At 38.4% G+C, this 24803-nt stretch overlaps 1 protein-coding gene across 4 annotated transcripts in view; it reads right to left on the bottom strand.

The window, feature by feature from the left end:
• Positions 1-1549: 1549 nt before the first annotated feature.
• Positions 1550-24803, bottom strand: part of LPIN2 (lipin 2) — a 101809-nt gene continuing 78555 nt past the window's right edge. For all 4 annotated transcript variants that reach the window (XM_072604314.1, XM_072604315.1, XM_072604313.1 and 1 more), the window contains exons 10-20: positions 19871-19964; positions 19431-19500; positions 18271-18360; positions 16434-16516; positions 11460-11604; positions 8321-8469; positions 7620-7706; positions 6021-6173; positions 3778-3892; positions 2424-2527; positions 1550-1696 (exon numbers count right to left, since the gene is read on the bottom strand). In XM_072604314.1, coding sequence (XP_072460415.1) covers positions 1552-1696; positions 2424-2527; positions 3778-3892; positions 6021-6173; positions 7620-7706; positions 8321-8469; positions 11460-11604; positions 16434-16516; positions 18271-18360; positions 19431-19500; positions 19871-19964 — 1235 coding nt within the window. In that variant the 3' untranslated portion in view covers positions 1550-1551. The remainder of the gene's footprint in view (positions 1697-2423; positions 2528-3777; positions 3893-6020; positions 6174-7619; positions 7707-8320; positions 8470-11459; positions 11605-16433; positions 16517-18270; positions 18361-19430; positions 19501-19870; positions 19965-24803) is intronic.

Here is a 24803-nt window from a genome sequence, read left to right as displayed (position 1 = left end):
TTCTTCCAATGGAATACACTCCAAATCTGCACATACTGATTTGTCTGTACTGAACTCAGACTTGCAACACTGAAAACAAGAGGACTCCCAATGATTGTCCTAGAGCTTTTTTTCAGGGATAGATAATCCACAATGAGACCTTTCTCCCGCCCTGCTCCGCAAAAAAACCTCTCAACTTCTCTTGGTTTTGTCATGAGATCAGATTAAAATGCCCAACTGAACACTGCTAATCTATACAATCTAACCATGAAGGGAGACCAGAGTGGCCAATAGAAGGACACTATGTTAACAAATCTGATCAACACAATTTTGGAAACCACATTGCCAAGAGAATTAGCCTTTTGAAGTGAATGCCAACTGTGATGCCCAGAAATAGTTCACCCTGGGTGAGAGATCACTTGACATGAACATGCTTCCCTGTTTTTCCTGAGAACATGGAGTTAACTGGGCAAGAGAAAGTATGGCCAACAAGTGCCAACTGAGGTTCTGAGAATGCCCTCAGAGGTACTTCTGGAACTATGTGCACTTGCATGTGATTTACTGGCCCACAAACTCTACTGAGATTCCCATAATTTGAAATTTATGGTGTAAAACAAATAAACACAGGTGTGATTTGTCTCTCTTGGCTAAGTCTGAGTTGGAACAACAAGAAGGCCCCAACCTGGGGCAATTTCAGGAAAGAAAAAGAATGTTCAAGAAACTTCCCCTAAAAGCTCACAGTGCTTTAATGCAAGAAAACCATTTCTAACATTAAGGCTCAAATAAGACTTCCTTGTTTAAAGAGGGTTGCATGTGTGTGGGAGCGGTTGGGGAAGAGCGGGAGGAAGGATGTCATTACTCAATGTAATGAAAAAAATGACAAAGTTTCAATATATGAATAAGTAATGGGAGTCTGGTTAATGAGTGTCAGTATTGCTGTACATATGATAAAACATATTTGTACATCTAAGCAGCTATTCTTTCATATTTTCTGAGTATGGTTTTTAAGAACAGATATATACAGATTTTGTACCTACATTATCAGTTGGCCCTGTAACAGTTAACTGAACAACTAATCCTCTGAAAATACCCTGGTAATACACGGAAACACTAAATCCAAAGTGCCTGGTTGGGGAATTACTCCAATCTACTTTCCATAACTTTTTGGTGCACTTTTTTTTTGGCTTCTCCTTTCCACCTTTTAATTTTAGCAATTAAAAGGAGAAAAAAAAGAAAAAAACAAAAACAAAACAAACCACCAAATACAAAAAGTTTGCAACAAGAGAAGCATAGGACTACAAACTTAAGGCTAATGCTTCATCTTCACTCTACCTTCTGGTGCCATGGGCTCTGGCAGTGTTAAGTTCCAGATATGATCAATCCCCAAGTCAAGCCAGGAAAGTGAAGCTAAAAAGGCGGCTGTGCCTTTCACTTCTCTGGATGGTCTGTGCCTCAACACCTATGGATCTAAGGTAAGATGAATGTGCCCCCACTTCAGAAGTGCTTTTCACTCTTCACCGTGAGCCTGAGCATCTCAAGAGCAGACCCCTTTTCCTGAAGGGGTGACAACTTTCAAGCCAGGTCATCCATGTTCACCGTAGGGATTGGGTCTCGCCAGTAGCAAAATGAACTGAACTCTGGGCATGAAAAAGCAGAATTCTGTTCTTTGTTGAGGAGCGGGAACACGTGTTCTACAAGCTCACTCAGCCTGTGATACCTAGATGAGAAGGGAGCAGGGTAGGATGGGGAAGAAATACAGATATTAGACCTTTAAAGTTGAGTGAGAGACATAAAATCAGATGATTCTTGAATAAGAAATTCACTCTCCCAGCTCTGGGTATTTTTTTTTTGCTGTCTGTCCCCCAAACTTGGAATGCTTTCCCTCCTCATTTCTGCCTCTTGGCTTCCTTTAAGTCCCAGCTAACATCCCAATTTCTGTATGAAAGCTTTCCTGACCTGTGGCTAGTGCCCTTCCATGGTTGACTTTCCCATTTTCCCCGCATAAAGCTTGTTTGTACATGGTTGTTTGCATAACATCTGTGAGCCCATTCTACTGAGTTCTTTGGGAACAAGGGCTGTCTTTTGCTTTTCTTTGTATCCCTGAAGCATAGGGTGGCACCTAGTACATAGTACTACTTAATAAAATGTGTAGTAACTGACTGACTAGATCTTGGATCCCTTAGACATGTAGGGAAAAAAAACATATATCTAGTCCCCATTTATCAAACTGAATGTCCAAGTCAGTGAAGGTTCATTTTAAAATTTGGTTTGTTGAAGGGTTTCTTGTGAGGCAGGGAAGAGACAAAAATCTAGGTAAAGAGAAAGTTCTCCCCAAATTAGGACTGTCATCTTAGTTCAGCAGGGACCTGTCAGTTAAGGGTTAGTACTCTGCTTCCGCCCATACTCCCTGCAACTGTGCAGCGTAACAAGGGAAATGTTCTTACGATGACTTGTTCCCTTTGGTCCGTTCCTGTATTAATTCTCCTTTGGGATTCACCGTGAATATTCTACAGTCTGGGACACCAACTTGTGTGTAGGCATACACATCCTGCAGAAAAGCATTAACCATTGGGAAAGAAGAAATTGTTAGCTGCCTTCCAAGTTCCTTAAGACAGGCAAGCACTAGGCAAATTAAGAGGTCATTTAGGAAAACACAGAGGCCTGGGCACATTTCAGTTGTGCTACTGTACCTGAACTCCAAGAAACAGGCAAACCCAATGGTGACACAAGGTTAAAAGGGACCCTTGGGTGTCGGGAGTCTGGCAGGAAAGGTGGCAGCACTGCTGACTAGACACTAGGAATCAGCTCTTGAATCACAATTAAGCCCAGGAAATAATTATGAATTGCTATAATTTGGGACCACTAAGCTGCTGGTGCCTTCCCCCAACCCTCAATGACCTTGTATTTTTGTTTATAATATTATGTACATACATACACACATAAGGACATTATCTCTGTGATAGATGATAAAGCTCCTTTAGGGCACAGACTGACTCACTTTTATCCCTTGCATGTAACACAGTGCCTAGATTATCATAGACATGATAAATGCTTATTGATTGATTGTGGTCAAGGTTCACAGGGTCATGCAATATTAAAACTGAAAGGAAAGTCACAGAACATTCAGTACAAACTCCTAGTTTTATAGTTAAGGAAAATGGTTTCCAGATTTGAAGTTACGTGGGCAAGATTACACAGCTACTATAAGTAGCATAACCATGATATATCAGGTTTTGTCCTTTCCACTTTTCAGTGCTCTTTCCACCTCACCTGAGTGACAGACCCTGGTACTAGTTAACTCACAGCTAACTGTCTGCACAGAGGGAAAACCGTACCCAAGCGAAAAGACAGGAAAATCATAAAAGCAAAAGAAAAGATTTCTTTGGTTTTAATGAAAAGTTTCAAAGCAGATAGACCTCACAAGTTCCCAGTTACTATGGGAATGTGGAAAAAACCAAAATTTTTATCATCTCTCTTAGGCAATTTTACAGTAGATCCTTATATTCCAGTAGAATGTAAGCTCTCTGAGAACAAATCATTTTGTCTTTTCTTCTTTATAGTCTAGTCACCTAATCTTACGCTCAGTAGGTGCTTATGAAAAGTTTATAGAATTAGATTGAATCTAACATGATCACTCTTATAGCAGGAGAGAAATTCATTTTAATTAGACACTCAGTTGGCTTGGACAATTCTGGCATGGTAAATTTCCTAAAACAAAACAAGTTGTAAGAAGAATTTCATTGGATTTTCAACCAAACACATTGGAACCCATTACACAGAGAGGAGGTATAAACTTACATTTGGTCGATTTCCAAAAGCAGCATAGAATGGTTCTTTACTTGGAGCAAACAAATTCTTGATATCATTCAAACATTCAATTTTGAACTTTTCAGGTTTCTTCTCTATCACTTCCCTAAAATAAAATAGGAATATAATGAAAGAATGCCAGATGATAACTTCTCCTAATGTTAAGTTCTTGATAAGGTTTGGTGTTCCATTTAACCTTTTTTTTTTTTTTTTAAGGAAATCTCACTGCTTAATCTTTAGAATTATCTTCAAGAAAATATTAACTAATTAAGATACTCCACCTTAAATTTGGTAATGGAAAGACCATTCCAGGGCAAGGTCTCACTCTTCCACTGTGCCAAATACTTTGCTGATACCTTGATGGATCTATGAGTTCACCCTGTGGCTACTTCACTCCAATGATGCAAATTGTAACCTACTTATAGTATATCTCCTGTGCTCTGACTCTTGTCTATGTTCTCATAAATCCTCCATAGGGGTTTCCACTTAACATGCAAGGGGCTTTCCTTTAACTCTCTTTAAACACTGCATGGATAGCAGTGGAGCATAAGATCTGCCAAACATACTCTCTTAAGAAAAATAATGATAGTAATAATAATAACTAAATTTATAAAGTGCTTTATGGTGTGCAAAGAACACTACCCACATGGTCTCATTTGATCTTCACAATAACCCTGTGAGGGAGATTTTAAGCTGAATGACCTCACTATTCTTTGCTCCAGTGGAATGTAAATTCCTTGAGAGTAAGAACTGTTTTTCATTTTGTCTTTGTAGACCCAACACCTAGCACAACTGGTGCCTTCTACACACAGTAGGATTTTAATAAATCCTTGCTGAATATCAGCAGTTATTTTAGAAGAGTAACCTAAGTATAATGAGTTAAGCAATTCAATGGGCATATATACACACACATGCATTCACACAAATGTGTGTGTGTAAATATACACAGACAATACACATACACACATTTGGATTATGTGGTGAGAGAATCATTGATTTAGAGATGAAAGATGTCTTAAGAGATCATCTTGTCCAACTCTCCATTTCACAGATGAGCAAACAGAGACACGATATGACCTGGCTACAGGTTCTACAGGGTATCTGTGTAATAGAGATTTCAAATCCTGCAGTTGGAATTCAAATCTGGCTCTTCTTATGACATATCTAATGTCCTCCCCCTCTGCCCTCCAGCATGCACCATGTTCAAACACTATGCTTCTCGGTTTTTCCGTGTTCACTTAACTCAGCTTTTCAAATTCCTGCCTTTGAATCACTCATTGACGCTTATTTCCTCCATTATTCTTACTCCCTTCCAAATAAGCCTAATAATTTTTAAAAAAATTACACTAATCCCATGTTAGTAGAGAGAGGACTGAAGTCAGCCAGCCAACAAGTATTCATTAAGCACTTATTACACTGTGTTAAGTGCTGGGGAAAAAAAGAAAGGGAAAAACTCAGTCCCTGCCCACAAGCTCACATTCTACCAGGGAAGAGATAACATGCAAACAATGTGCCTGCACATACAGGGTAATGTGAAATAGCAAGAAAAGATTAGAATAATATTTTCTTATGTTATTACTTACTTTGATATAAACATAAGACCAATCTCTAATTTATACTAATCTTGGGAATGCCCCAAAGAAACCAAAGTGCCGAGAAAGAAATACAATTTCTGAAAACAAAAACATGATACTGAACTAGTACAGCAAAGTTTTCTATTTTTACTGAAGTGTTTCTCTTCTAATCCCTTCGCTGAAGTGCCATTCTCATGCTTCATTCTTGTATGGAGATGAACCTTGCTTCTTGAAGTCTATGCCCTTAAATGAAAATGTCCTATTGAGTAGGAAAGATTCTGAGAAAAGGTGTTTTGTAACTGACTGACTGACTGGTCTCTAGTGACTAACCTAGCTATATTTGGTCAGGCGGTCATGAATTTTTTTTGGGGGGTGGTGGTGGTGGTGGTGGTTGGGTAAGTGGGGAGCGAGTCGTGGCAATTCTTGAAGACTTTACCAAGTTATAGATAGGCTGCAATCTGTTACGGTGGGAAGACTATCCACAGTAATGAACAAATCTCTGATGTTACACTCAGTCATATATTACTACTACCATATATTATTACATACATTACTACATATATTAGCTATTGCCACCTTAGAAAAATTCTTCTACCACAACCAATCAACCATACACAAACTCAAAGGCAGATAAAATGTCCCATTTATTAACACACATACCTATGAAAAGCAGAGAACAAGCTGCTAGGAGATAACATCAAAGGTCCCCTAGGAAGGATAGTTCCCTTGTCATTGACCCAGTGCAGGTATCCTCGTGTCATGTCTGCCATTCCAATGGCCCGAGCTGAGCAATACAGAAATTTGTACCCGTTCCTAAAGAAGAGTGCACAGTTTTCAGTAAGAAATGACTAATACCAATGTTTCCTAAAGACAGCTATCTATAATGCTGAATATTGTAGAAATACAAAATTAGTTATAAACCAAACCATTTAAATATAAGCTATAACTCAGGGGAGAAAAATACAGCTTTCTGTTTTAAGAGAAAAGGCCCAACCAAATGAAGCTCTTTCTTCCTACTCACTCACTCACTAAGAGAATCAGATTCTAGAACTTAGGAGAAGTCAGCTAAGAACACAATTTTTTACCTTTTTTAAAGCAATTAATGTGAACCAAAAAAATGCAGACTGCTCCCTAGACCCAGAAACTAAAGACTGTTGAATAATAATAATAATAATAATGATAATGATAACATATCATGAGCAAACATATTCATTAACCACTTAGGACATAAGAAAAATTTGGTATAATTCAGTGTTTTGAAATATAGGACAAAGTTCTGGTAATAAGTGCATTATTGTCAGTGTTGATTAACTATGCACTTAGCTGAAAAAGAGAAAAATATGATTGCTATTTGTGATGATTCTGTCTTGATGGATAAAAGGTGTGTGTGTGTGTGTGTGTGTGTGTGTGTGTGTGTAAAGCTTATAGTATCTGAGCTGTGAAATGGAAATGTGTAAGCCTAAACCTCAATACAAACATTTTTCCATACTCATATCCTGGTACTTTTTACTCTACGCTGAGGAATCCTCAACTTTCCTATGCAAAGGGCTCCCTGCCATAACCCAACAGATTCAAAAGCACATGCAGCTGTAGAAATTACAAGGCGACCATTTACTCCTGACAAATTATCACCACATCTGAGAATCAAAAATGGGGTAGCACTAGCAATGAGACATGGCACATGCTACCATTACATTACTGATTTACTGATCCTGACCTTTGCCCTGGAAAAGCATTAACAGAGAAAGTTTTGAAAGAAAAGTGTATGTGTATATATGGGATGGGATATAGGGGAAAGCAACTAGGTGGCACAATGATGAGAGTGCTGGACCCAGACACAGTAAAATCTGAGTTCAAATCCTGCCTCCCAAATTCACTAGAGGTGTGACATATCATATCATATCATATCATATCACATGCATATCATTGGACCTCACTGTGCCTTGTTTCCTCATTTATGAGATGAGGAGGAGGAGGAACTTAATCTCTAAGGTCCATTCTAGCTCTCTCTATATGACTTCATGATCCTACAAGGAAAGAAAGGAGTAGGAAATTAAAAGGAAGCCTGAGGAGCTTGAGTGTCTGTGTATTTGGATACCTATCATCTTCCAAAAGCACAAGGAAGTTCTATTTAAATTTTAAAGTGGAATCACCTGCTACAAACAATTTACATTTGTTGATTATTCTACTGCTTAAAAGGGTAAGCCAAAGCAATTCTAGGTTCCCAGAGCTCCTTCCCATGCCAGAAGGAATACGTACTCATTAATGGAATGGTAGAGTTTTGCTATGCCCTGATGAGTCCAGTCTTTGCCTAGTTGTGGGAGAATCTGCCCTAAAGCATCAGACCTAAGAAGAAAACAAGCAAAAGAAAGGAACACCTAAATGAAGGATGAATTACATGATGACAGAAATACAATTACATATAATATAGGTAAAATTATTTAATTATAGAAAGCTGAAAATCTGTCTAAATGATGGTCCATTCCCTTCCCCAAACACTCCTCCCACCCCCCAAAAAAAAATCCATCAGCAATACAAAATGCAGATTTTGGAGGCAGCCAACTGCTTCATCCAAAGAACAGCCTGACAGCTGCCTAGAAGGACCAAAAAAGTAATCAAGGTGATTTCACTAACATACTTTAAAAGGATAAGGAAGTCATTTGCAAAGTGGATCTCCATTGAAGTGATTTTAAACCCTGAAATCATACTCAGGAGATCCAGATGTTAAATCTAAGTGAGAACTTCACACCAGATTCCTTATAATCACATCCTTCTAACCTCTCTAGATTCAATATAAAAGGTCACACGCTTGGAACAGCATCTGTGATCTCTCCAGGCTTCACAGCTCTCTGAAGTGCTGCTCATTACCGACAGCGAGTCCAAAGAGTCACTAGGTCAGAAGTTGCCCATAACAATAACTCCCAGTCTCCCCAACTCCCAAACCATTTTATTCTACTTGCTTGGTTATTGTTCCATCGATATCCGAAATTATGATCTTGTCATTCCAGTTCCATAGGTAAATGGTTCCTGCACAGCGACATGTGCCTTGATACTGGGTTGTAATGCTAAATACCACATCATTTGGACCATCCTGAAGCTTCAGTTTTGCCTTTATAAAAGCAGGGGGAGAAGTGGTTAAATATATCTGTGTGGTTTAGATTCAGACATACAAATGCACAAAATAGCTTTAGTGAAGTGGAAACATTTCCTCTAGTATGCAATATTTGTCCACTAGAGTACTCATCATTATTGCCTTTTTGTGGTCTCATTGTTAAGCATGGTGCCTCCAAAGCAGTAAGTGCTTAATGAATGCTGATTAACTGATATTGACTGCTATGGAGGTTCTCAAAGGCTAGGCAAGGGGAGGAGGTGAGTAAGCTCCCTGGCAGGTCAATTATCTGAGCACTGATCTAAGTTCAAAGACACTCATCACCAGGTTGTCACCAGGTTGGTCACTTTTCAGCCCCAGTAACCTTGTAAGTCTTGTCAAGTCGAAGAGGGGCTGCAATCTGCATTCATGGAGGGAGTAGACACATTGATGAAATTGGATATCCTTGAAATATTGAAGCATAATAAAAAGTCACAATCAGCCTTTCCTATGGCCAAAGATATGTGCCATGCTGCCCAATGCAGAAATGCAAAAGCAGTTATATTTATTAAAGAAGAAAATAGGTTTACTTATATAAGAATCACCATAGTGATGCCAGGAAGTACAAATAGAGGGAGCATGGCATACACTGATTCTGGAATCACAGAAGCTGGGTTCAAATCCCACCTTTGATCCTGTGTGACCTGACCTTGAGGAAATGACTTAAACTCTCTCAGCCTCATTTCCTTTGTCTGTAAAATGAGTAGGTTGAACTCAGTGATGTGTGGGGTCTCTTTCTGACCACATTTGGGGTTTTCTTGGCAAAGACACTGGAGTGCTTCATCATTTCTTTCTCCAGCTCATTTTACCGATGAGCAACTGAGGCAAACAGAGTGAAGCAACTTGCTCAGCATCACATAGCTAGTAAGTGTCTGAGGTCAGATTTGAACTGAGGAAAATGAGTCTTCTTGACTCCAGGCCTGTACTCCACCCATCGTGCCACCTGGGTGCCCACACACAGTATAGGTCCTGGTAAAAATTACAGTTACACTCAACAGCAGTCATGTAGTGCAGGACTTGAAGGCAAGACTAAGACAGGGTAAGTCTGGACCTAAATCAAGTCAAGCTGTGGATGAGAACTGTAGCAAAAATGTGGGAGAAAAAAACAAGAACTCTGTGTACTACAGGCGCTACTGATGCTCAGTGTCTCTTGTGAGTCAACCATCTTTAAATGATCTCACAGGCTGGTAATAATTTACATTTTCTGCAGGATAACTTTTTAAAATTTACCACATTTTTACTCAAGCCATTGAATTTCCTCTATTCAATTTTGAGGAGAATAAATGATTTTTCTTCTTACAACATAAATTCCCCATTTTTACTTCAACATAAACAAATCTTTACCTGCTTTTAGAACAAGGGCGGGATTTTCTTTGGTGGGGGAGAAGTCAATTTTGTTAGAATCTACAAGATTCTAAGATAGGGAAGTATGACATTTATATGCCAGAGGCCAGAGCATACTTCCTACAGATGGGACCCAGGAGATTCTGGTTCTAGCATGGGCTCTTCTCTAATCATGCTGTGTGACCCCCTGGGAAGTCTCTTAACCTCTCTGAGACTCAGTGTGTTTTATCTAGACAGCGAGTTGTACTAGAAGATCTACAAAGTTCCTTCTCACTCTGAAAGTCAATGAATTGAAGCTCTCATATCCAAAGATTATCAATTTCCCTCTCCTCTGTTCCAGCTTACCTGTACCTCTGCTCCCTAATGGTTTTTCCTTTAAGGAGCTAAGAAATTCCTGGGCATGCTCAGTGGTTAAAGTTTTGAAACCCTTAAGAAATTTTCATCATTTCACACTTTATGTTAAAAACTTTCCATTGCTCCCTATTACCTACAACATCAAACTGTGTTTCTCTACTTGATATTCAGGGGCTATCCACAATTCAAACTGCTCATCCCATCCAATCTTATTTCCAACAAATTCCCAGCATAAATAACCTAACTCTCTGATTTTGTTAGGCTGGTCTTTTCACTGCTCTATCATTCACAACTTTGTGCCCTGGTTAATTTTGTTCCCATTGCCTGAAGTGCTTCCCTTCCCTTTAGCCAAAGCTTATTTCTTTTCAAGGCTCAGTGGAATGTCCTACCTTTCCTCTGCAGCTTTGTCCAACTATCCAACCCTCAAGGATATCAACTTCCTTACTTTAAATTCTTGTTGTCTTTAATCTCTGTCACACCATTAGGCACTTAAATGCCTCTTGTCTGGCATCATTTTCTAATTATTTCAAGTGCATTAGTCTCATCTTTTCAATTATCCTTGAGAATCAGTATGCTTTTGTATCCTCCATAGGGCTTAGCATCAGCTGAGGAACACAATATATGCTCAACAACTACTTGTTAGGTAAAATTATTAGTCTTCAAAATGAATAATCTGTCTTTATTTTAGGACAGTCATTCTTGTTCCCCCTGGCAGGGGTGAGGGAAAGCCTTTCCCCCCTGGATATCTATGCACCATAGCTCCTAGGTAAAACCTCTCTCCTGACGCCAGAAGAACGTTCATATATTTAAGTGAAAATTATTCACATGCTTTTCCTTCCCTATTTTATAGTCAAAATACCTAGGAGAAGAAAATTTAAGGGAGTAAGAAATGAGAGTGATGAATTACATGACTGAATATATTATTTGTAAAATTTTCCTTAAAAAACATATAACATATATACACACGTGTGTGTGTGTGTATGTGCGTGTGTGTTTGTGCCACCTGGCATGATGGACAAAAACACTTGTCTTGGTCTCATAGGACCTCAGTTCAAATCACTGCTTTGATATTTATTAGCTGTATGACTAGGCAACTTACTTAACCAGCTTAAACCTCAGTATCTTCCTCTATAAAATGGGAATAACGATTCACCAATTCCTTCATAGGGCTATTGTCCTGAACATACTTTGTAAAATTTAAAGTGCTAAATAAAGTACACTATTACAACACACACTACATACAGACGACTTACGATTTGGTCTGAAGAAAGTCTAAGTGACTTCTTATAAGAAGTAGTGCTTCCATGGCTCAGGTGTTCTACTGGGACAGGATCAATCTTGAGGGAATCTTTAAGCTCCTGGGAGTCCTCATCACTAGATGAATCATTTTCAGTTGGCCTATGCAACAATCAATGTTAGCACTTATTTAACAGCTATTCTCAGCAATACAATGATCCAAGACGATTCTGAAGAACTTAGGATGTTTCCACAGAAAGAACTGGTGAAGCCTGAATGCAGACTGAAGGTAATTTTTCTTTACTTTCTTTATCGTCTATATTTTCTTTCACAACATGACTTACATTGAAATGTGTTTTGCATGATTATACATGTATAACCTATGTCAAACCGCTTGCTTTGTCAATGAGGGGAGGAAGAGAATTTGCAACTTAAAATCTGAAAAAAAGAAGGTTAAAATTGTTTTTGCATGTAATTGAGAAAAAATAAAAAATTAAATAGGAAAAAAATTAGCATTTATTAAATGCTTACCATGCTGTGCTAAACACAGAGGATACAAAGAAAGGCAAAAACATTTTCTACCTTCAAGGATCTCATAGTCTAATGGAAGAAATGATATGTGCTTAAAAAGGTATATACAAGAGAGATAAGGAATACATGGAAAGCAATCTTAGAGGGGAAAGTACCAGCATCTGGGGGATGGCGATGGGAAAAACCGGCAGAAAGCAGCGTTTGAAATGAGTCTTACAAGAAGTCAAGGATTCTAGCAAATGGAGGGAAGGAGAAGGGAGGAGGGAAGGAGAAGGGAGGAGAGAAAACACTCAAGGCATGGAGAAAAGAACAGCAAACAGACCAGTATGTCTGGACAGTGTGGAGAGGACTCGTGTAAGGAGAAAGAAACAAAGGGTTCAGGTTGTGAATTTTAAATTAGAATTTATATTTAAATTAAATTTAAATTTTAAACAGAGGAGTTGCCACTTGATCCTCGAAGTAAAGGAGAGCCACTAGAGTTTACTGAGTGGTGTGTGTGTGTATGTATATGTTTGTGTACATGACGTGGTTAGGAAAAAAATGTGATTCAGGAAAAACTTTTTAGTACTTAAACAAGAATGTACTAAATTCCTACTCTATTTAAGGCACTATACTAGGTACTAAGGAAACAAAGATGAAGAAGACCTCAAGAAATTAGCCATCAGAAAGAGAAAAGAGACAGAAAAATAAGACAGGAATATGCTGAAATACAATGCATGCATAGGACAGAGACACAGGGTTGTGAGAAATTAAAGGAGAGGAAAAGAGACTCAAAGGAGGCTGTGGAAGCTTTAGGGATAAGAAGTATTGCAGTAGGTGGAGACCAGGGACATGGGAGGAGACAGGGACAGGGTCAAGGGAAGACACTATGAGTAAAGGAATGGAAAAGGGTAGGATAAGAGCAAGGACAGGTGGAGTAGTCCAATGTGACTACAACCAAGGAGACAAAGGAGATTGATATGAGATAAAACTAGAAAATAAAATTGACTATGGAGAGATTCTTGGGCTCAGGAATCTGGGCTTTATAAAAACAAATAACTGGGAGAGACAGTATGCACTTATCTGTTACAAACAAGTTTAGCATGTTTTCTACTAGGTCAAAATATGCTGCTAAGTTGCTCAAGGGTAATTTAGGAAATACTTTAGGAATTGATTTATACTATGGATGGAAAAAAAAGTCCAATATATTTTTGATTAAAATAAGCAAATGCTGCACTTCATTTTCTAAACAGCTTTGTATTAGGAACTAGAAGATATACAAAAGATTAAATCAGACCTAATCCCTCCCATCACAGTACTTCAAGATGAGTAGAGAAATGCAACGTATAAACAAATTACGACAATACAAAACAGTCCATGACAGTACGTATATAAATCTCCACAAGAGTTCTAATTACTCACTCTGACATAGAGGTGACCTGGGAATTTATAGGTTATACCAGTGAGCCCAGGCTTTGGGAGATTCTGCTAAGCCTGAAAGGCTTTGAGTATGGGTCCAGCGATGGTTTGTGTGTCTGTCATTTTAGGAACAATCTAAGTTGGAAAAGGCTTACCACTAGAGGCTTTGCCACCAGTCAGTCAGTCAACTAGCAATTTATTAAGTACCTACTATGTACTAGGCACTGAGCTAAGACTAGGGATACAAATAAAGACAAAACCAACCTAGTAACAATAGAAACAAAACCCAGTCCCTGCTCTAAAAAAACTTATAGTCTAATGAGAGAGACAACATGAAAATAACTATGTGCAAACAACATGCATGTGCACGCACACACACACAGACATGGTGCTAATCTCAGAGGGAGGGCTTATAAGGACAAGTATAGGCTTACAGAAAGTGGGTCTTTAACTGAGACCTGAAGGAAGACTAGAGGCAGAGATGATGAGAGGAAGAGCAAGGGCTTTGAAAACCAAAGAGAGGATTTTATATTTAACACTGTGGTAACAGGGAGTCACTGGAATTTGCTGAATAGGGGGTATATATGGTCAGACTTGTGCTTTTGGAAGATCAATTTGACAGTTAAGTGGAGGATGGATTGGAGTGGGGAAAGACTTGAGGCAGGGAGACCAACTATCAGGGTATTTAAGTAGTTCTGGCATAAGGAGATAAGGGTCTGCATAAGGGAGGTAGTAGTATTAGAGGAGAGAAGGGGACATATAAAAAAACATTATGAAGGTATAAACCACAGGACTTGTTAACTAATTAGACAGAGGGCAGTGCTAGTGTAAGCCTAGAAGACTTGGGAAGATAGTGGGACCCTTGTTGTTAATAGAGAAGTTAGAAAGAAGGGAGGATTTGGAAAAGAAGATGAATTCAGTTACGCACCTGTTGAGTTTAAGCTGTTTATGGTCACAGGAAGTTGGGGATGTAAGACTGGAGTTCAAAAGAGAGGTTAGAGCTGGACAAGTAGATCTGAGAATCATGTGTATAGAGATGTATTACTAAAATGATAGGGAGCTGAAGAGATCACCAAGTGAAACAGTATATAGATGGAAAAGAGAAACTTGGGGGACCTCTACTGTTAGCAGGAAGGACCTGAATGAAGATCCTAGCAAAAAGAGAGTAGAAGTAACCAGACAAGTATGGGGAGAACTAGGATAGAAGAGGATCATGAAAAACTAGAGAGAAGAGGAGGTCGATCGTAGTGTCAAAGGCTGCAAAGAATTTAAGAAGAATGTCGATTCAGAAAAAGACATTAGATTAGGCAATTAAGAGATAATTAGTAATTCTGAAGAAAAAAATTTAGGTTGGATGATGAGGCTGGAAGCCAGACTGCGAAAATGTAAATTTCATGTGTTTATTAGCAACTCATGAAGACCACATGCTATGATGAAAAGCTGTATTCTATTTTGGTTACGGAAGTGGGAACCCTGATCCCCAAATTATTGAAAGACATGGATGAAGGCCAATGTATGACAAAAGTTCTGTCTGACAAGATTATTACCAATTGGGAAAACCAGGGATAGTTTTATTGAGTAGGTGATGTTTGAAATGGCTTTAAAGGGCAATCAGGAGTTTAAAAAGCATTGAGGGAATTTTAGGGATAAGAAAGAGCAGAAAAAAAGGCACAATGTCAGGAAATGCCTGGGACAGGATAGTGAGCAGTTATAGTGTGGCTACTATATACTATATATAGTGGCTACAGTGGAGAGTCATTATAGGAGAGGTAAGGGTGGAGGGGTAAGGGTGGAGAGGTAGGATGGCAGCAGATCATGGAGGGTCTTGAATGCCAGGCTTTTGAATATGAACTTCATTCGTTAGCAAATGAAATCATTGAAGGGTTTTAGACAGAGGAGTGACATGACAAAATCTTCACATACAGAAGCTTAATCTGGCAACACAACACCATAAAGAATGAATTGAGAAGGGAGAGAATGTAAAGAAGACCAAGCAATTAATAATTTTATCTTTTGAGTTCTACTCATTTCTTTCTCAAGTAAAAGCCAGGAAACATAAACAATGCCTTATACAAGATGTCAATATGTCAATAATTCTATTAGCTTTGGGTTGTTGTTTTTTTTTTTATATAAGTACTAAAATTGCTCTACCACCTTCACAATCTCACACACTTATGAACTGGCTGGAAATCCTAAATAATTAACCAGCAATTTTCTTTAGCTAATGAGGCTATTTCTTCTTGATTCTCACAATCTGAATGTAATTAAAACTTGTCCATGATTTGCTATGTCTTATTATATTTTTAGTTCAAGTAACTAAGGTCTGCTGATGCCTTTTTGCAAGGGATGTCTGGATTTTGAAAAGGTACAGTTTAAAGAAAATTTAACTGCTCCTATTTAATTGAAAAACCAAGAATACCACCTAAAGATTTTATTCACAATCTTAAAAGATGAAGGAATAAGAAAATAAATTGAGGGAAAGGAAGAAGAAGAAAATTTAAATGGGAAAAGGGCAGAGACCAATGGAGAAAATTCTGCAGAAACCCCAATTTTTGGTGTTAACAAAAAGGAATAATTTGGTGATTCAACTCTATACACCATAGTGGTTTAATTTTTAATTTAATTTTACTAGTGCCAACTTTTCCAAAGAGACAAGGAAAAAAGTGTGCTTCTCCAAAGAAATGGTATCTTAAGGGGTACAAAGTCTAGTCTCCAAAGTCGTCTTCTTTTGTATCCTTTTAAACAAGTGCTACTTTAAGGAAATCCTTCAAATTCACATATTTAATAGTACGGTTATCATGACAGATACTTTATCTGTTACTGCATATTAGATCTTCATCTGACTTTACATGTTTTTAGAAAAGTCAAAGTGAGTATCTTCTAACTATCTAAGTAATTCAAAATAATTTCCAACTAAAGACATCTAAAAAAACTTTTCTGGCCCCAAATCACAGAATGATTTCCTCTGAATTTTTGAAAAATAGTAGTCAATTTATTTAGTCCAGAGAAAGAGGAAAACAAAATCAAGTTAAATGCTTGAGTAATGATGAAAGGGCACTCACCTCATATTTGTCTGTTCTTTTGCATTCATTGGCAAGTCACTTGTTTGTGGTACCTCAGATTTCCCTTCTTTGGCCTCTGGTGGCTTAAAAACACACAGCACACACAATACATCACATATTAATAATGGCAGAAGAACAAGGTCATCCAGGCCTGATTCATGAATGCCTTCTGTCACATCCCTTAGAAATAACCATCTAGTATCTTGCTGTTAGAACACTTAATTCCTAAACTAATCACAAAACAGCCATTCCAGGGGTGGACTCTTATTGTGAGAAAACTCTTCTTTCTTATAGTGAAACAAAATTTACCTCCTTTTAATTTTAACCAGCAGTGTGCTGGTGAATGTTTAAAAAATTACTTTCTAAGGGAAAAAAACAATGTACCCAGGACACATTTCAAAGTTTAATGTGCATTATTGTCTTCTCCATCACTTTCTAAAGTCTAGACAATGAATGAAACAATAACAAAAGCCTGATTGGTAGCATTTGCTAATTTCTGAGTGTCAATACTCAACACAGAAGTTACTCAAAGTTTTTCTTAAAACAATATTGCTGTTACTGTATACAATGGCTGAGTAACTAAGTCATTTTGACTATTATAAAACCATAAATTAAAAATAAAAGACATACAAAGAGATGCTATCTGCATTCAGAGAAAAACTGATAAATAGAAGTTTGTATAGAATAATTTTACAACTCTCTCCACATACATATGCGTGTGAATATATATATATATTTTTGTCTAAATGGTAGCCATCTCTAGGGCAGGAGGGTGAGGAGAGAAGAAAAAAATAAATTTACATGATAACTTGGTTGTATATTTGGAGGGAATAGCAAGTAGTACATGATAAGATTTATAGTTTCAGGTGCAATCATATTTTTTATTGTACTATGTTATGGAAATGCTTGCTTTGTTTCCTGCATCAAAAATTAAGTTTAAAAAAATACTCAACCCCCAAAATTTAACAATACAAGCTAGCTTCCCCACAGCTCTGACTTTAACCCATTGGTGTTACTTCTGCCCTTTGGAGCTACAGAGGATAAACTTCATTTTTCTAGCAGGTAATAGATTTCAAATAATTGAAGAGCAATCTTGGACTTCCTAAATCTTCTCCTCTTTAGTCTAAATTTTGCCCGTTCCTTTGCCTCTTCCAACTCAGTAAGAGTTCCTTTGTGCCAGAGATTCAAATAGAGGCAAGGGAGGGGGGAGGGAAACAAAGTCAAGATAGGTCAGCCAAACCAAACAACGTGTTTGAGAGTCTATGCAATGTCCCTCACTTACAGTCTTCTATCTTTCTAATGAAGGGAAAGAGGTGCATTATCTCATTTCTTCTTTGGGACCAAATCTGATCATTATAATTACAGAGCATTCAGTTTCAGGGAAATGTCTTTCCAGAATAATCATGTAGATAAAATTGCTGTGCAAAGTATAGGTTTTCCAAGCTAAAGCACAATGACCCTGTTGAATTCTTTCACTTTATAAAAGGAACCATTTCTTATTTCTGAATTTGAGAGGAGGGGGAGGAAGAGTATGCAGTCATCCCCATTACCAAATTGTATGGAAGTACTATTACCATTCCAGTACATTCAAGTGTGAACTCTCTAAGTTAACCACTTAGGGAACTTTTTTCTTTTAAATATTCAGACAGAATGATTAGTTCTGGTTTCATTTAGGTCAAATTAATAAATATGTATTAAGTACTCATTATGTACAAAATCATGGGGAGAAAAAAAGATGAAATAAAACACAGCTTGTACCTTTGGGCAGCTTAAAAATCTAACAGCAGAGGTAATACCGTACACAGACTATAATTAAATTAGGAAAAGGTATCTTTACCTGTTTAGCCATACTCTCCCTTTTGCGCCAGAACCACCATCTCCCAGACTTCTTTGGCATTTTGTCTTTGACCCAGGATTCAACAGTAGCCTAAAAGGATTTGGTTCAAGTTATTTCAAATACTTTATCAATTATGTTAGACTCCTGTTACAAGACGTGAACGTACTAGGCTATCTATTTCCCTCTTAGTACAATCTTTTCTCGGCAGACACTTTAGGCTTTTAAAATCAACAGACCTGCCTTAATCACAAAGTTATTACATGGCTGGAGGTTTCTTGAGGCTTTAGCAGCTCATTTCATCTGTTCTATCTTTGTCCTCTTCCCCACAGTCAGGCCTCAAAGTTTGATGTTGGGTGGCCACATAATATGGAAACAGTAATATGGAGATACAACATGGTAACAGTGTATCTAAGAGTCAGGCAAAAAAAAATATCTCCTCGATCTATTCATGGATATCTTCTTGAACAAGTTCAAATATTCTCCTGACCCACCAGCCTGTAAAATCTGTACTGGCCTTAGGGACACTGACACCATTCCTTTGCTAAGCATATCACCTTCTCCTATATTTATCCATACTTAATAGACTGACAGAATAGTTCAACTTTGAATTCACTCCTATAGTAAATACACTCAAATTCTGTATTCAAGTATGGATTGGCAAGTAATAAAAGAAGGGATAAAGTTTTTTCTTTTTAAAAAAATTTCTTCTAGACCAATTACATTTATTTGTAAGGTAGCAAGGCAGTGCAATGAACAGAAAAATTGGAACTGGAGTCCGGAGGACATGGAGTTCCAATCCTGCTTCGTATAGTTAGCCCAGTGACCCTGGGCAAATCATATTTTCTCAACTGTAAAATGAGGATAATAACAGTACCTACATCACAGGGTTGTTTTGAGAACCAAAGGAGATAATCTATGTAAATGCTATCAAAATTCTAGTTAGCTATTATTTAATTGAATTGCCTGGTTTCTTTGTGGTGCCAGGGTGTCCTAATTGGTATAGCTGCATTGAACCATGAATCTTTTAAAGTATTTGGTCTTACAGAATCCTCAAAGAATAAAAAACATCCAGCAAACAAATGTATACATTTGGGTATTTTGCAAGTGTCATCCATATTACACTTTTTTAAAGGTAGCAATACAGTCTTGGGACGCCTTACCTTGGGCAAGCTCTTTTGGAACACCTGCAAGCTTAGGATCATGGGAGCAGCCAAGGCCCAGTTATAGTACCTGTCATAAATACAAATGATTGGTGAGGAACTATTAGATAATTCAGTGGGAATTAATTTTAAAACATTCAGAACAGCCTATTTGTGTTGGGAGGTAAGGAAGACTAGTAAAATTTTTTGCTGTATGAGTAATACTGACTTTAAGCCAAATTGTTCTGGAAATGTAATATTCAAGAAAATAACATTCATTTCAACATTTCATTTTCAACTAAATGTGGTTCAAGTTTGAATTTGCATTTCAAAGTCATTGCCTATTTCCTTATTCAAATTAGATGATGTACTTCAAAGCAAAAAATGAGGTGAAGTTTCATCAAGATTTCAGTGCCATTTCATCTCACTAAAAAAAAATCATAGAAACAAATGGTATTTACCGATTATAGATCCGTATTACTAGATTAGGATTATCTATAAGTCCAGGGTTTTCTGCAAATTCATGGTAAGTAATGATATGTTCCATGAATTTTTCTGAAAGACAAAAAAAACATTATGTTCACTTTGGTTAGAAAAATAAAACCATCACCAAGTCCCTAACCAAAAAGAAGTCAAGTTGATTTCCTCTACTTACATTAAAATTCTAGAAGAGGATTTTCAGATAGGCATAGAAAAAGCTTTACTGAACTTGTGTATTCATCAAAATCAATCCAGGAAACAGGGAAGACTCATATTCCAGACCCCCCTTTCCTCTTACCTAATCCCAGACCCCACTAAGGAAGAAAAGGAGAAAGGAGAATGGCAAAGATGCTTATATATATACACACACACGCATATACACACACACACACATATCACAGATGAACTCATCTAGAGGAGCAAAATTCCTATCCAAGAACTACCACTAAGCCAGAGTGTGATGAGAAGAACCTCTTTAGTAACTGAAGGTCATGCATGGGGGGAACAAAAGTAGACTGTATTCTAAGGTTAGAATTAGAGTATATGCTACATCATAAAATAATTTCAGTATCATGCATTTTCTTATTTAGGGGGCATATTATAGAACGTACTTCTCAAGTGTTTGAGATCATCAAGAGTCATTCATTGGGTAAAAAAAAAATTGTATGCTATTATCTCCCAGAAAGAGGAGCAGGAGCCTAGAACATGATGAATTCATCTAGTGCTGACTAGATAGGGGTAGTAGAAATATATCTAGTTGAAAAATATAGACAGGAATCATGTGAGGACTGAAATGATGTGGGGTTGGTGAAGAGTAAATGGGTACTGATGCCTGGAATCCCAGAGAAGTAATAGAAATGGTGGCCCTGATTATACCATGCTGAGGGTGCCAGTTTTGTTTTGTTTTGTTTTTTAATTTACTTATTTGACATTGATTTTAACAAAATTTTGGGTTCCAAATTTTCTCCCTTTTTGTCCCCTCCCCCCCAAACACCGAGCATTCTAATTGCCTCTATCACCAATCTGCTCTCTCTTCTATCATCCCTCTCTGCCCTTGTCTCCATCTTCTCTTTTGTTCTGTAGGGCCAGATAACTTTCTATACTCCTTTACCTGTATTTCTTATTTCCTAGTGGCGAGAACATTATTCGACAGTTGTTCCTAACACTTTGAGTTCCAACTTCTTTACCTCCCTCCCTCCCCACCCCTTCCCTTTGGAAGGCAAGCAATTCCATATAGGCCAAATCTGTGTAGTTTTGCAAATGACTTCCATAATAGTTGTGTTGTATAAGACTGACTATATTTCCCTCCATCCTATCCTGTCCCCCATTACTTCTATTCTCTTTTGATCCTGTCCCTCCCCATGAGTGTCGACCTCAAATTGCTCCCTCCTCCCCATGCCCTCCCTTCCATCATCCCCCCCACCCTGCTTATTCCCTTATCCCCCACTTTCCTGTACTGTAAGATAGGTTTTCATACCAAAATGAGCATGCATTTTATTCCTTTCTTTAGTGGAATCTGATGAGAGTAAACTTCATGTTATTCTCTCACCTCCCCTCTTTATCCCTCCACTTTTGCTTGCCTCTTTTATGAGAGATAATTTTCCCCATTCCATTTCTCCCTTTCTCCTCCCAATATATTTCTCTCTCACTGCTTGATTTCATTTTTTAAAGATATGATCCCATCCTCTTCAATTCACTCCGTGCACTCTGTCTCTATGTGTGTGTGTCTGTGTGCATGTGTGTGTGTGTAATCCCACCCAGTACCCAGATACTGAAATGTTTCAAGAGTTACAAATATTGTCTTTCCATGTAGGAATGTAAACAGTTCAACTTTAGTAAGTCCTTTAAGACTTCTCTTTGCTGTTCACCTTTTCATGCTTCTCTTCATTCTTGTGTTTGAAAGTCAAATTTTCTTTTCAGCTCTGGTCTTTTCATCAAGAATGCTTGAAAGTCCTCAATTTCATTGAAAGACCATTTTTTCCCCTGAAGTATTATACTCAGTTTTGCTGGGTAGATGATTCTTGGTTTTAGTCCTAGTTCCTTTGACTTCTGGAATATCCTATTCCATTCCCTTCGATCCCTTAATGTAGAGGGTGCTAGATCTTGTGTTATCCTGACTGTATTTCCACAATACTTGAATTGTTTCTTTCTAGCTGCTTGCAATATTTTCTCCTTGACCTGGGAACTCTGGAATTTGGCCACAATGATCCTAGGAGTTTCTCTTTTTGGATCTCTTTCAGGTGGTGTTCTGTGGATTCCTTGAATATTTATTTTGCCCTCTGGTTCTAGAATCTCAGGGCAGTTTTCCTTGATAATTTCATGAAAGATGATGTCTAGGCTCTTTTTTTGATCATGGCTTTCAGGTAGTCCCATAACTTTTAAATTGTCTCTCCTGGATCTATTTTCCAGGTCAGTTGTTTTTCCAATGAGATATTTCACATTATCTTCCATTTTCTCATTCTTTTGGTTTTGTTTTGTGATTTCTTGGTTTCTCATAAAGTCATTAGCCTCCATCTGTTCCATTCTAATTTGTAAAGAACTATTTTCTTCAGTGAGCTTTTGAATCTCCTTTTCCATTTGGCTAATTCTGCTTTTGAAAGCATTCTTCTCCTCATTGGCTTTTTGAACCTCTTTTGCCAATTGAGTTAGCCTGTTTTTCAAGGTGTTATTTTCTTCAGCATTTTTTTGGGTCTCCTTTAGCAGGGTGCTGACCTGCTGTTCATGCTTTGACTGCGTATCTCTCATTTCTCTTCCCAGCTTTTCCTCCACCTCTCTAAGTTGATTTTCAAAATCCTTTTTGAGCTCTTCCATGGCCTGAGCCCACAGAATATTTAGTCTGGATGTTTGGGATACAGAGGCCTTGACTTCTATGTCTTTGCCTGATGGTAGACATCAGAAGGGAAGGGAGGAGATGCCTATTCACCAAGAAAGTAACCTTCTATAGTCTTATTTCTTTTCCCTTTTCTGGGCATTTTCCCAGCCAGTGACTTGACCTCTGAATATTCTCCTCACATCCATCTCACCTCCTGATCCTCCCAGCCAGAGCTTGGGGTCTGAGATTCAAATGCTGATTCCCAGTCTCAGGGCTTTGGGCGGGGGCAGGGCTGCTATTCAGTGTGAGATTAAGTTCAGGTGCTCAGGTCAGGGCAGGGCCGCCTCTCAGGCTCAGTTCCCTCAGGGGGTTTATGCAGAGACCTTCAACAATGGATCCAGGCTCCTGCCTGCTTGGGGAGCCCTGGTCTGCCGCTGTGTCAGCTACTGCCTCCCGAGGGGGCCTGAGTTATGGGGGCACCCCACTCCCTCTCGACCTGCCAAGAAGACCCTCTCACTGACCCCCGTCATCTGTGGGTGGAGGGACCCGTGCGGCCTCTGGAGATCCCGTCCCTGAAGCCTGCTCCGATCTGCTCCTCTCCGTGCCGCGGCCGCGACAGGGCTGGGCTGGGTTGGGTTCCGCTTCCATAGCGTGACGGACCTTTTGCGAGAGGTTTGCAGGTCCCTCTGGAACAGAAATCTCCTTTGCTCCACTGTGCTGTGGCCTCTACTACTCCAGAATTCACCGTGAGTTCCTTTTTACCGATGTTCTATGGGTTGTGGGTTCGGAGCTATGTGTCGGTGCCAGTTCTTGCTATGGGAGCCAGGAAGGTTGAGTTTGATAGAGGATTCACCCTTGGGTTCTGAACCCTAAGAGGAGAACACTCACTAATTGCTATGAGAAGGGACTAAAATGAGACTAAATGTGATTAAAACTCTGCTGTGAATTTAAATGAACTGCATTTTTCTCCTACTCTGTTGTGAATACATGGAGAAATGGATGAGAATTTGACTCTTAGTTTCTCTTGGAGGAAATGGAAATCAAGTCTCCGAGGATGGGCACTGAAAATTCTTGCTACCTGATTTCACTTCCTTGTTACTGGCCAGTTTTCTTCTCTTTCATTAAGTGTTATTTGCTTTGAATTCATATGCATCTTATTTGATCTGGCCAAAACACTTTGGGTAGGCCTACGGAACTATAGATCTGAATAGGTGAGGTATCCAAACAAGTACCAGAAATCTGGGTGTATCTGAGAAAGGGTCTACACTTAAAAATAAAACTATTAATTCTGGGGCACAAAGTAAGTACCAAGAAAAAGTGTCATTTAGTTCTTGCTACATGTTGATCCAATTTCCTTCATTCCTGTTCTTCTAAGTCCTGACTAAAAAAAAAAAAACCAAAAAACCTTCTGTTGATTTCTTCATTTCTTTTAGGGAGGATTTATGCCCCCCCCCCCCCTCCCACAAAACACTAGGAAAGGATAAAGCACATAGGCAGATTTAGGATTATTTTTTTCCTTTGGCATACTAAATAAAAACATCATAACTAGACTAATTTCACTAATATTGAAAATGACTCCACAAACATGTTTAAGTGCAGGATAATGAAACTCAAATTCATACTCCCAACCTACCTGACTGCGTCCTTTGAATAAAACCAAGAGGCATATTGCCACCTAATAGTATACAAGAAAATCCCAACAGAAAAGGAGAGGGTGTGGGGTGGACACACAACAAAGAGTCTATAAACCCTGAAATAACATCAAAGAGAAAAGTGCTGAGAGGATAGTTCTATGGTGAGGTTAGCCAGAGGACCTTCGAATCAAAACTTGGTGAGAAATAAACTGTCAATTCATATCTCACTCCATTTACTACAATTAATGGAAAGAAGATCTTGAACTAAAAAGAAATTCCACCGAGGAACTACTGGCCAAATCCAGAAACTTTTTTTAAAGGCTTAAAGTTTACAGAGAGAAGGGATGACCAAAAGAGTTGAAGTTGTTTTTGTAACTACACAAGTGGGTGCTTTCTCCTCACTGACTGAGGATACTTCAACACAGAATAATTAAAAAGTCATTGGTCTTGGGATATGCAGAGCTGAAT

This window comes from Notamacropus eugenii, chromosome 4 (genome assembly GCF_028372415.1).
Source record: "Notamacropus eugenii isolate mMacEug1 chromosome 4, mMacEug1.pri_v2, whole genome shotgun sequence".
Lineage (NCBI taxonomy): Eukaryota > Metazoa > Chordata > Mammalia > Diprotodontia > Macropodidae > Notamacropus > Notamacropus eugenii.
Note: the sequence above shows the minus strand (reverse complement) of the source record. Positions and strands in the feature narration are given on the sequence as shown.